This window comes from Dromaius novaehollandiae, chromosome 2 (assembly GCF_036370855.1).
Source record: "Dromaius novaehollandiae isolate bDroNov1 chromosome 2, bDroNov1.hap1, whole genome shotgun sequence".
Taxonomy (NCBI): domain Eukaryota; kingdom Metazoa; phylum Chordata; class Aves; order Casuariiformes; family Dromaiidae; genus Dromaius; species Dromaius novaehollandiae.
In genome coordinates, this window is record NC_088099.1 from 7,601,233 (window position 1) to 7,614,753 (window position 13,521).

The following is a 13,521-nucleotide window of genomic DNA, read 5'->3' on the forward strand; positions in this document are numbered from 1 at the left end:
TGTGCAGATGGAGCTGACTCTCTGCTTTCTACTACAGAAGGGAAACACTGTGCAACATCGTCTACATTTGTCCCTTTTTAATTTTTTACAAAACTAATGTCAAGTAAAATATTGTGCCACAGTTTCTATATCACACAGGTTGAATTAAACCTATCTACAAGAATCTCTGCTCTCCTGGTCTTAGACAATCCAAACACATCATGTTTCATCACACAACAGATTTTCCATAATGACACGTAACAAGAATTCCCCTTCTCTGACAGTTCCACTGAATATTCGTAAACTGTAATCGGCCTTTACACCACACATCTCTGATGGGATGGGATTAAGTCAGTAAGCTTACGCTTTTTGTGGATTTTATGTAGGTAAGGATATAAACATAGATAAATTACAGACATGCAGAAAGATAGTTTCAAAAGATTCAAGTGGGAGAGGTTGCAGAAGAAAGATACTGTACTAAATAGGTATGCAGAGAGGCCAGTATGCTAAACACATGGAATTGAAACTGGTAGAGATGGGTATAGAGATTCGGGTATACAATGCACCTGACTCCGGCTATTCCGAAACAGCAAGCATGACCTGAAAAGTACCCAAGAAAAATTTATGTCAAAGATACACAGAACAATGTGATGCTTTTTAATCAGATTTTCAATCTTCAAGTAACTTTTCCTCCAACATCCTCAAAAACAGTCATTTAAAAATTATTGGTCATACTATTTTAAGACACAAAATGCAACAGAATGCTTTAAACAACTCCAGTAAATTCTGATCAAATCTCTTCCGATCTTCTCCTTGGCAATCCACTCTTCAGCTGACTTATAAATTTTGTTTGCTTGTTACTTCGCCAGACAAGAGGTTGGGTTGTAGATCACCTTCTGTTCAAGCTCTGCATATCTCTTCAGAAGTGGACGATAGAGCTAAAAAGGAAAGAGAAACAAATACATCCAGGTTGAAAAACAGATTTTTAAATCACACAGCAGTTAAAAACACCTTCAGAACTGAAATTTGCAACATCTTTATACACAGCTGAATGTTTGGAGTTTTTTTTCCATCTTCCTCAAGAAAATGTTGCAGTCTTCCCTTCTCAAATGTCACAGTCCTTTTTACCATCTCCTTTACAGCTTAATTTTATGACACACACAGGTTGTTCCTATTGTGATTGTGTTCTTGCTATAAGCAGAAGTCATTACTTCCACAGGAAGCAGCTCTGATAAAGTCACCTCGGCAAGTCCGACATGCCCCTCTGTAATAGCTGTGCGAATCGCCCAGGCAGAACGCCTGTCCTTGCCTCCCTCTGCTATCTCCGGATGGATCACTGCCTCTGCACCCTCCTCCTCTGCCTCACTAATAAGCACATGCCACCCTCCAGTATGGCTAAATACCACTGTCAAAAAGGTCCTCCTTGGCCAATATGCTGACCAGAGCCTTCTAAAATACACACTTCAAACTCCCTCTCCCACTCCTCTCATCCTTCCATATCTGTTTCAGCTGCTTCTTCTCACCTTCACATCTTTCACAGACACAACTTCTCCCATCTTTGATCTGCTCCACGGCTGCGCTCGTTCCCTGTAATCCTAGTCCTGGGATGCAAAGGAGGAGCCAACTTCTTTCCACAGCTGCGCTGAAGATTCGAGTAGCTTTTTCACATTTCCTTACCCTGCAGCTAGAGTTCCCCCAAATTTTTAGATCCATGATTGTTACAACCATAAGAAGTGGAATCAAATGTATTCAAAAATGCAGGTTCAAACACACCCTGTGTTTTTGGATATGGGCAAGCTCCAAGATGGGATCTGTTCCATTTGTTACTTTTTTTTTTTTTCTTGTTTCAAATTCAGCACCAGCGATATCTCAGAAGATCAGCTGCTTGTAAGCAACTTAGCTACATAAGCAGAAATCCTGAGCAGAGCCTCACCCTACTGTGGGCTCCAACACAAAACTATACTTCATTTAGATCTGGAAGATAAAGCCTCTTCCTTTTCTCCTCCTTCTAGTTTTAACCGACCACCTAATAAAATCAGTAGCTTGACAAGCCACAGCAGGACAGCTTCGCCCATTTGCTGGCCCTAGAGAGGGGACTGCCAGGAGCCAGTGGGGGGTCTGTGAGATACAGCCTAGAGCCAGCCGTCCCTAGGAGGACGGCATAAGGTCACATCCCTGCTGCAATGAATCCTATGGGCCGCCAGTCTGGTCTACAAGTCCTCTGCACCAATGTTATTCATAATCAGGGCAGTCTCGCTCCTGGCTCCAGGTTCAAAGAGGTTATAGAGCCATAATGAATCATACCCAGTAAACTGAGTTATTGCTTTCATCAATAAGTAAGATCCAGCATTTAAATGCATTTTAGCCTTTTCCAGATAAGAAGCACAGCCAACAACTGCACGCACAAGAAAAACTCAGGATGAAGATATTTAAAGTGTAAACCATGTAGAAAGAGACAATGTCGTTCTTGCGCAGTTTCACATACAGTCCTTCAATAGCCTCAGTGTCTATAACAGTCACATTTTCCTCAGATGAAAGAATAAACGTCAAGTGTTTGCACAATTTTCTCATCTAGGAAATAAAAAATTAAAGTGTTTTGTTCTTGTGTTTCAATTGATGGCAAAATACCCAGTTTCTGTGTTTCCTTCTTCATGAATGATAGCTTCAGCCTGAACAGCAAAACCTGGATTTCTCTCTCCATTTCCACTTCCACCATCCACTATGGCAGGTGAGAGTGACTTAATGGATAAATTCTGCAGAAGGAGCCTGTTTTGATCAACTCCTCCCTTTTGTCAACAAGATGCTACAGCAGTTAAAGTGCATTTCTTCAACCGATTAAATATACCAAGGGGAAGAAGAGAAGGAGCATCTACAGAAAATGGAAACAGAGACTGTTCACCAGCCAAGGCCCCGTCCAGGGTTTTTTCAACACATCTCAGTGACTAACAGAGCATCTTACAGTGTATCAAACTTAAACTGATTAAAACAGAGAAACCTACTCACCCCTAGGTCTGCAACGGACTAATTCAGTGACCTTGGGCAAGTTATATAATGTGTATATGCCCCAACTTCTCTTCTCTACAGGGCGGTGATACCGAGATCCATGAAGGCTGTCACAGATTTATGGGGCTAGAAAATATACAGCACTACTAATACTAAATGCCACGAGACTCAGCATGCCATGTTTAACTGACTACACGGGAGCCTTGGGCGTTCGGTGAAGCCAAGTGCCTTGGCTTCCTGTGGAGCGCGTATATATTCTTTTCATGTCCCCGGAGAATGTTATTGCTCCCATTTCTCCTGAATATGCACATCTGAGTACACAAAATACAGAGCAGGCAATTATGGCTATACTAGGAGTATCAGTAAGTCAAACAAAAATGGTCCTTTATTCACTGAAACACCTACAGTCAAGCCTTGCTATTTCTTTCTTTGCTATTGTGTAAATCTCATAAACCCCACACACTTCTCAACAAAGATTTAGCACAACAGAGCTGTATTGGTAAGAGCCAAGCTTGGCTACTGGGAAAACAGACTCCGTATTACTTACCCAGCAGTATTTTTTACAAAATATACAACAGCACATTTACTAGAAGACTGAGAAGTATTATTGTTAATACATCACTCTAAATTAAAACATGTCAAAATAAATGAACAACTACATTTACTGATACATTGTCTTTTCCTGTTTATTGGACTTAAGCACTTAGCTTGCTAATTGACGAAATTCAGGCACTTGCAATAAGCTTCCTAGCCATTAGCGTAAATGAATGCTGCATTATGTCCCGTCTGAAAGCACGCAAACAAAAAATCAAGACTGTTTCTTGTACTCTTTTTTTCTATTCATCTGGGGTAAAAAGCAGTCCAGGTCAGAGGTTAACACAAAGTTTTAAGTTCCTCTTCATTAGGGAAGTTGGCCGTAATTCTCGCAGTACATCACGGCTGGTAAGCGCAGCAGTAGTACAAGCTTTTCATAAGGAGTGTTTTATAGGGCAGCTTTACACCAGCTAAAGTTCTGCTCCGAGGCAGCGCCGTTCCCATGAAATATCCAGAAAAAAAGCCGAACTGGTTCAGCTGAGGATGTGGCCTAAGTGCACTCACCCAGTTGTGTTTGTGAAAGATTATTCTCCACATTTCTCATGACTGAATTGCGTTTACAGAACCTTGGACAACTCCTCCTAAGTGGTTCCAGGAGCATTTTTCCCACTGCAATTATATAGATTTATTTTTATAATTGAGGTCCAAAGGGAATAAAGAACTCTCAATGATGCATAAAAACTCAAGAACATAAATTCCCTCTCTGTCGTAGCCTCAAACGTAATATATCAGACCATGACATTTAACAAAAGTAATTACATGTATCACAACATGAACCTTATTATTGTCCATAACTTAATTGTCCTTGCTATATTATGGCCTTTTCTCCTGCTTATCTCTACAGCCTATTCTGCAACCTTAGCAGCACTCTGATGGCTTCATTTACAAACCCTAAACTTCACTCCTGGGACAATTTGGCCACACTTTGACAGTCCTACAAATAAATAAGAAAATGCTAATGACAAATACTGCAGTGTAACAGAGGATAACTTAAACTGCCTTTCCTGGAAAATACATTCAAATAAATGTTACCTTGCCCTCTACTCCAAATCAAATGTGTCATCCTCCTGTTATAGCTCACCCCAGTACTAGCCTATGAGCTCAACACGGGTCTCACCGTTTCTTTGCACAACGTCTAGAGCAATGGGACATTGCCCCTGCTGTTCTCTGCAAGCAAAATTGGCTACAAATTACTACTACTACTAAGTTACAATGCACATGGATCCTTCTATCGCCTGCTATGCTATGTTAGCCAGCGATTGGAGCAATTCAGAATTTACAAATGAAAAAAGATGATGCTGCTGATTGTTGGAGTAGACTAAAATTAATCAGGCCCTAGCAAACACCTGCTACTTTCAATAGGTTTGTTGGGGGTGGGGGGGCTGTATTTTCTTTTTCTTTTTTTTTTTTTTTTTTTTTACTGGTCACACTCAAATTACTTCTGAGTCGGAGATTTGCTTAAGAAATCAAGAGATGGAGTTAAGCTGTTTTATTTTTAATCTCAAAAGAGCTGTTCACCTTGCTTAACATAGAAATAACATGCTTAATGCAGAAAGAGTATGACAGTGTCCAGAAATAACCTGAAGAAAACTCCAAGGAACCACACCTCAAACAGGCACTTTATTTACTTAAAGTATTCATTCTGTAAGCATATCTTAATCCATTTAACAGGTTAAAATAAATGTTTTATTGGCTACATAAATCACTTCAATCAAACTCCCATCAATACTTATTATCATATTTCTATGGTTGTATTATTATTACCTACTTTGCACTAAATTACCAACCTAAACCAAGTCTAGAAGGCAACCTCCCCCTCTAAAAATCTAACTCAATAAAAATATATTTTTTTAATCAATAAAAAGGTCATTATAACTTTCCTGGGTAACAGGGTCACTTCTATAAATCCACATACCTACAAGGCAATTCACCAAAGTCAAGCAAACCTGTTAGGCCTACACTTTCCTTTGTTGAATTTTTGCAGAATTAATACATCTCAGTAGAGTCAATAATGCAATTAAAAATTACATATCCCAAGGCAGTGAACTGCACTCCATCTTCTCCCTACAAAACCCTACACAACAATATTACAATAAATCTGACACTATGTCACAGGCACACGGCTTGTATAAACACAAGTGATCAACTCCAGATAATCATGCTCCCTCTCATGCTTTTTTGCTTAATTAACCAACAAGCCAACCATTTCTGTTTTAATAGATTACTAAAATAGAGCTGAATTCTAATGCCATAATAATAGATTCCTACTGTCTGTTAACATACACTTATTGCTATGAAGTCTCCTGGTTATTTCTGTCATGCTTAGTGGTTCTGATTAATCTTTTTTCCTTGGGGGAGAGGGGGGAAGTGGCAGGGAGCTCCAAAGAGGTGAGATGACTCTCTAATTTTTGCTGTTCTGAAAATAGAGGAGAGGAATTCTGCAGGTTTACCCATAGCTGACTGACTTCAGCTAGCCTGGTTGAGCAGTGACCAAAGATGATCACCACAGTGGTTATCGCCACAATACCTTATGACCTATTTAGGTATCTACTGCATTAGAAATAAGCCCAAGTTGGGTAAACCACTCACCCTACAAATTTACTGTGAAAACATGATCAACTAAGAAGTTAGGGTCTTAGCAAGAGAGAGAGATTTATCCTTTTAGAAATGGCCTCTTTCAGTCAGCACGGTCTTCTACAGCATAAACACACAGTTTTACTAGACAAGTTGCAACTAGCAGGACTTCAATTTCCACTAACTCATCACCTGTCACAAGCACTATACTTCCCATCTTGTGACTTTACCCTATTCTACCTGCTCATCAGCTTAATTGAACACAAAAAATGGCACTAAATCTCAACCGGAAAAGTTCTTTTGCATGCTCTGCCCTTCCCTTTCGAATTCACACTCAGCATCACAAACAACCCTTTAGCAATCAAAGAAACGCATGAGTAAAAACGCATTTTTGGTTCCTGAAAAGTTCTACTGCATGCATAAGCCTTGACATCCAAGCTGAAGCTACAAACTGCAGTGTTTAACCTCTGTCCATAGGAGGTTTTCCTTCCTCCAATGATCTAGCATGTTTTGCCTCCAACTTGCACCAGGAAAAAAGGACAAAACCAGAGCAGATTGCTGTGGCTATGCCTTTCTTTTTTCTTTTTTTTTTTTTTTTCTTTTAACACCATGCCAAGTTTTAGCTCTAGCAGTCCAAAAAACATAGCGAGATGGTCCGGGCAATTTCACGTTGGTTAGCCAGACTCTTTCAAAAGAGCTCCTCAGCGAGACAGAACTTAACCTCGGGATGACTTTGAAGTTTATAAAAAGAACCGTCATTTAAGTGAAAGCCTCTAAACTCAACAGAACGAAATTGGATGGACAGGGAGATGCAGCCCTGTAAAAAACAGAATCAAACTGACTCATTACATTATGAATTTTTACTGTGCTGTTCATGCTAACACACTGTATTACTGACAAGCCCTCTGGCTTTCTGCAGTTTCACAGCCATGAAACTAGCCAGGGAATCCACCATCAACTGTAAAATTATAAGACAGGAAGAAAAAAAAAATTGGTGTGGAATTTGTAATTGCAAGAAGCTGCTTTTAATGGAACAAAGCTGGCAAGTTAAGCTAAAGCGCATGAATGGTTATTCCTTCACATGCTGCTTGGCCACTACCTTCTCTATCATTCACTCTTATCTATTGGGGCAATAATTCACTGCTGTACATCATTTAAAACCAATAAAAAGATGTGCTATGAGAGCCAGGTCTAACCAAGTGGAAAAAAAGTATTGAGAGGGAAATAATTAACTCTTCTAGCTTCCAGGCCATTTTATGCAGACAGTAAAATAGGAAGAGGTAAATGAATTCCCTCCTGATCTTTCCAGTTAGTCCAGCCTGGCCCCTGCAGGGGTGCAAGGTGCTTGCTGCTCTCGCAGGTCTCAGTGAGTGCAGCTCTGCTCCTTGCCCTTGAGTTTTACAGCTGAAGCAGTCCTGGGGGTCAAAAGCAAGCCTCTGAGTGCTCGCAACCTCCACGCAAGCCAGCCTGCCAGCTTTTCGGCAGCGAGCGTTTTTGGGGAGAACAAGGTAGCATGTGGGCTCGAATCAGACACCAGGGAACGGCTCCCGAAGTGTACTCCCCACAGCAGGCTTCAGCGGCAACACACACGACACAGGCCATTGCTGTTAATTATTTTATCTTTTAAAATGAGGGAGAAGGTTGAGTAAATGAGATCAGATCAATCAAGTTTAAATTATTCAATGTCTTAATATTTCTGAAGGGGACTTCTATTCGATTACTGAGCTCCTCCATCTCAGTTAATAATTAAATAATATGCTGGCAGGCACAATGCAGCATGATCATTTCTATTATTACTCATGATGATATCTGGTGCTCCACTACACATGTAGCTCGGAGTTAGTAGTTTTGGCAGATCATTAATTTCCCAGTTTAAATAAAAGCTTTAAAACCTTGTTGCCTGCAGTTAAGGCATACCCAGATCTCATACACAGAGTGTAACACTGTGTTGATGTAAAAGAATTTTTCTACACAGCCAAATATGGAGTTAAATTTACCTTTGGTTATTCAAGTCTGCATTCTCTAGGATTCTAGCTACATTATATTGCTAATTTATTACCTGGCACTATATATCAGAAGCTGTAGTAAACGAAAGCCTTTGGAAGTTGACCGTGAGAGGTGCGGGGTTGCACTGGAGGCCCTGAGACAAATTCCCTCCTTGGTTTTACATGGGCTGGAACCATGTTGTTAGCAATAATGACTAATCATGATAAATAATTGTTCTGCTTCATCCACGTGGCCCTGTAAAGCACAAGCTTCACCTTCACGTAGGCTGACATTTCCGGGATGGACACGGTACTGAAGAATTGCGCCTACACAGTCCTCCTAGCCGACATCCTTTCAGCTGTTCCAGCTGAGAGCTGTGAGTGAAGATGTACAACTGCTGACCACTGTTTAAGATCAGGCTGGAGGGGACTTTTGGGGTGTTTTCCAAAAGGGGAAAAATACTGTCACCACACTTTTTTCAGTGTTGCTTGCTGCAAGCAAGTGAAAACTATTTTGTCAATACAGTATTATCAGTGACAACCTGATTGACCTGTGTTCAAATTCAACCTATTTTGTAACTTACTCTGCTCCTTAAGGAATAGATCTTGCCTCTCTGATCACATCCAAATAGGAAAATTCACTCTCTCAGATCCGGATGGAGTGATCATTCAGATATTATATTATTACAACATTAGAGATCTCCCAAAAGTCAATCTTTACACCAAGGATCAAGAACTGAGTTAACAAAGCATTTCTTAAGTTAATCTATTTCACTAGAAAAATCAAGAAAGCACTAGAAAAAATTAGTAAACCACTGCATTTTGAAGCAGAAGAAAGGAAAAGAAAAATGGCATTCACAAGGTTGCTCACCTCTTCAACCCCGGTGGTTGGTGTAACAGCCAGTCTCGGTTCTGGTGCTAATTTCACAACATCAGCCAAGGACACACCGGTCTCAGCCACAAGCCCTGCAATGAGAGTCACAATCCTGATCAATGCAAAAAGCAAGATGAGGGATGTGCCTGGACTCCCTGGCAAATTAATACATTATATTGATTCTGCCTGGTCAGGTCAGCATTCAGGATTGAAGGATAAATGGCCAAAGATCTTACATTCCGATGCACTAGTCTGGGAAGTGGGGGCTCTGAGATTGAGTTTTTGCCAATCACTCAGTTCATACCCTGGAGAATAGGCAGGCAGCAGAAATGCTATTCAACAATATCAGTAATTATTTATGGCTACAACAACACAGTAAACAGCAGCAAAAATATGTGGATGCAAGGGATTCAAGGACAAAATGTGACTAAACAAAAAAAAAAAAAAGGAAGAGAAGTGAAAACAGCATCAAGAAAATATGCTACATATCATCATTAAACATACTGATATATAAGGAAGCAGAATAATAGGGGAATCCCACTACCACAGCATTTTGCTTCGCGTTTCCGGAATTCCTTGTTACTCCTGCCAAGAACCCCAGGCTAACTGTGGAATACTCTACTGGTAGATAAACCCTGTAATGTTAATTAAGGCATCCTTGCCATCACTATTTCATTTATATTAGCAGGTCTTCACTTTTACTCAATTCCTTTGGTTGGCCAAGAGTGAGTCAGCTCAAGGCATCAATCGAAAATGCCATTTCGAAACACAGGCAGCAAAGCACCCGAGCTAAGGAGTCCCTCGCTCGGCCCGGCAGCCAAAATCTTCATTCGGATGCTCTGTCAACCAAGCCCTGAGATGGCATATGCCAAACTGGCAGAGGGAATGCACATCTTCCGACCGTACGAAGTAACTGCACAAATTTTAATGGAGGCTCCATGTTTCACTTGTATTCATGGAAAAGGAAACTGCCTGTAGCATTATGGACTGGAAAGGTTCTGGTGGCTCTGAAGCAGTAGGCAGAGTTTGAGTAAATAGAGAAAAAGAGTTTGGAGATGTGGTCCCCAAGGTGTAAAAATATTCCCAGCATGGCTTCAAATGCAGCGATAATCTAACGGTACTGTTTCTACTGTCCTGCAAAAGCACAGTTTTCCTGATGGAGCCCTTGCATCTTTTCTGGAAATAAAGAAGAGCGCATGCTCTGTGTGTTAAACACACAAACTCGATGTCTTGGCTGTGCAATTTTCTGTGCTACTTTCAAATGCAGGAGAGCATGCAGCCTTCAGAAGCTATAATGTGACAGCAGAATTTGCTTCTAAAATTAAAACTTGGCTGATTTTTTCTGATGGCTGATGTTCTGTTTTCCGTGCTTGCTGCAGTGCCATGATCTTACACGAAATTGTATGGAAGTTATCCATTTTTAAAAGCTGAAATCCTAAGGTTTTATTCAGAATAACTGAGGCTAACAAAAGTTGGCCTAACAAAGGACTCCAAAATATGATCCACATTCCTGAACTTGTTTAGCAGCAAGGTATTACAGAAACTGTTTCAAAATACCTGAATAAAATGTATTGCCTGGGATTCAACTCTATTAAATGGCTGAGAGCTCCCCCTCAACATACAACTGCATGTATTAATAGATATAAGTTCAATAATACTTTAAATCTGGAATTTGGACTGTTGCATTACACTGAGTGATGTCGTATAACAAACAAAATGACTGGGCAACCTAAGAATATCTCAAGATTTATGCTTTTATGAAACAAAGTGCACACAACTCGAGTATGGAGTCCAGTACAGCCTGCACATCCTTCATCTTGATGTTTAAAAGCTCTAAGATATATACAGTTTTAATGATATTTACTTAGTCATCATTATTACTGGACTTGTCTACCCTGCCTTCTCTAATCCTCTTTGTCAGGATTTATTGTTTGTTTGGTTTGACCATTTCAGCGATCCAGTTTACATCATGGTCCACAACCTGTGGCAACGGGGTAAGCTGACACCTTCAGCTGGCTGTATTCTTCCCCAGAAAAAGCTGCCTGGAGGCAGCAACATAACACATTAAGGTCTTAGACCCTCCCCTGCCGATCTCAGCAGTTTCCAATCCTATCCTTGGTTGAGAAGCAGCCACCAGATTTGGATTATAACCTCAATGCTATCCTTGGGCTTGATCCAAGCATACTGATATAAGTGCAAACCCTCCCTTTGACTTCAGTGACCTTTCAGTCAGATCCACACTGCTTTATTCTCTCCTCGTTTTCAGTAACATTAATCCCAAGTATTAACCAGCTGCAATTAAATGCCCAGACTGCTCAGAAGTTTCTCCTCACAGTCTTACCATGAATTGCTCTGTAAGCACTTCCTAAACAAGCGGAGTTGGCGGTATCGATAGTGTACACTGGTGCGTTGAACACGTCAGACAGGACCTGAGAAGTATCAAAGCATCAGTTACGCATGTCCATGAAAGACGAGGGATAAGCAATTCCCTATCACTGTTTGGGAAAACAAATTACTGTATGCTCTAGCTAAGCATTTGGGCACACACTAAAAAAAGGCACCAAAGGCAAAGAGTCCTGAACCTTGTCACACAACAGAATATTGGTAAATCTGACCTAGAGATGTAACTGCAGCCAGGAAATGAAGCCTCATTTCTCTCCAGATCTCCTGGGTACCATTGTTTCATTACAAGTTCAGAGGATTCTGAATTTAGCTATCATCTCCCTCATAAACACAGACAACCAGCCCATGCCAAAGGCTTACAACAGAGTAAGGATATTTATTCAGGACCCCACAATCAGTTGTGGTGACAGTTTTCTTTCATCACAGTTATGGCTCAGCCAAGTGGGAAGGAAGGAGAGAGGGATCAGTCACGGCTCCCTAATTCTCAGCTTTCATATAGTAAAATATATAAAAGGCTACTGTCTAAGCCTGTATTCTTTGCCTCCAGCATTCCCATTGTGTTAGGGTTAGGGTTAGCAGGAAGAATGACATAGGAGCTGGTTACACAGGCTGTACATCTACTTGGGACTTTCCTGTATTCAAGGAATCTTTAGCTAAAAAGATACGTCAAGTCTGCTTGCTCTCAGCTTGAGCAATATGAAGAAAATGGTACAGACAAAGAATTTGTTTTGATATCCAACAGATTAATTTATTCCACCGCACATCATACCACCCACTGCATTGAAATCTACACCAGCCGTCTCCTGTTTACGAATATATGCACTCTTCCTCACAGTGTAGGTTTAGGAAAACAGATACTGGAGGGGGAAAAAAAGATGTATTTGGATAAGGAAATGGGAGGTTTAGGGACACAGGAGGTTCAAGAACTCTTTGCTGAAAACATTGTCAACAAACTGATTTCCAATTAGACATTATGGTTTCATCAGCTATAGAACTGCAGGTGTCCATCAAGCTGAACAACAAAAGAAGTAGATAACAATTCAGATTTAACTTGTGCTGGTTTTATTACTTTTATCAAAGGCAACAGTGCATCGCCTGATTCACATCAGTATAAGAGAGTCTAAAATAAGGCCACAGTGTCCAAGAATCCAAACCATTCAGATAAGGGACTTGCAACCCTGATCCAGGGATTTACAATGCCTCTGATCACAGGCCTGAGGGCTTCATGCAAGAAGACTATGGAATTTAATTTATATATGCTATAGAAAAAACAGCATGTGACATTTCAGAAGGATTTTGCCTCTCCATCTGAAAATTTTGGGAATCTACAAATCAAAATGTTTGAATATCACTCATTCAGGTGATTTTGAACTAAAGTGGCTACCTTTCAATTAGAATCCAATGAAAGCCTGTGCATACACATTTAACACACTCTCTTTGATAAAACTGCCAAGGAAGTATTGTCTAACTTCTGTTTGCAAGCAAGCATTGAGCAATATATGAGCTTCAATGCTAGAGGACAAATGGAAAATTAATCACAGTATCTACTAAAAAGCCCTCTGGAAATGAGAAGGTCATAGAGTGCTGGTTGCACAGCTCATGCTGCTAGCCAATAATATTGTATTGTCTCATCACATTCCCCATCCGTTTCTTCATCTCTATTAGGTGTTGCTTGTCTTACGCTTGAATTGTGAATTCCTTTGGACAACAGAGGTCTTTTGTTTTGCATCACTGCAGAGCCTTATACAACACGGCACCAGTGTATACTGAATGTTAATACAGACTGTAATACTCTAAGTAAATAATAACTACCTTTTGCATCACATGACTATCAAATTGAGATTATTTTGAAGTTCGTATATTTAGTAAATCATTTGAAACTGTAATTTTTCTCATGAATAATTTTAAAAGCAACTGTTAGAGGTTTTACTGTCAAAAATATTTCACCATGATTCATGTGGTCATTAATCAAGCACCACATATGTTCTATAAAGCTTCCCAAATAGGAGGAGAGCTGTCTTACTATGGCTGTCTTTTTTTTTTTTTTTAAACACATTTTCATAAGTTGCTTCTTTTGCTGTGTAAAATATAGGAGTTACTGAATGTTGA

The 13,521-nt window shown here is 40.2% G+C and overlaps 1 protein-coding gene across 2 annotated transcripts in view; it reads right to left on the bottom strand.

The window, feature by feature from the left end:
• Positions 1–615: 615 nt before the first annotated feature.
• Positions 616–13,521, bottom strand: part of XYLB (xylulokinase) — an 81,592-nt gene continuing 68,686 nt past the window's right edge. The window contains exons 17-20 of one of the 2 annotated variants that reach the window (XM_026096833.2): positions 11,351–11,438; positions 9,007–9,101; positions 4,081–4,185; positions 616–917 (exon numbers count right to left, since the gene is read on the bottom strand). In XM_026096833.2, coding sequence (XP_025952618.2) covers positions 4,117–4,185; positions 9,007–9,101; positions 11,351–11,438 — 252 coding nt within the window. In that variant the 3' untranslated portion in view covers positions 616–917; positions 4,081–4,116. The remainder of the gene's footprint in view (positions 918–4,080; positions 4,186–9,006; positions 9,102–11,350; positions 11,439–13,521) is intronic. The other variant, XM_026096824.2, reaches the window with a different exon arrangement.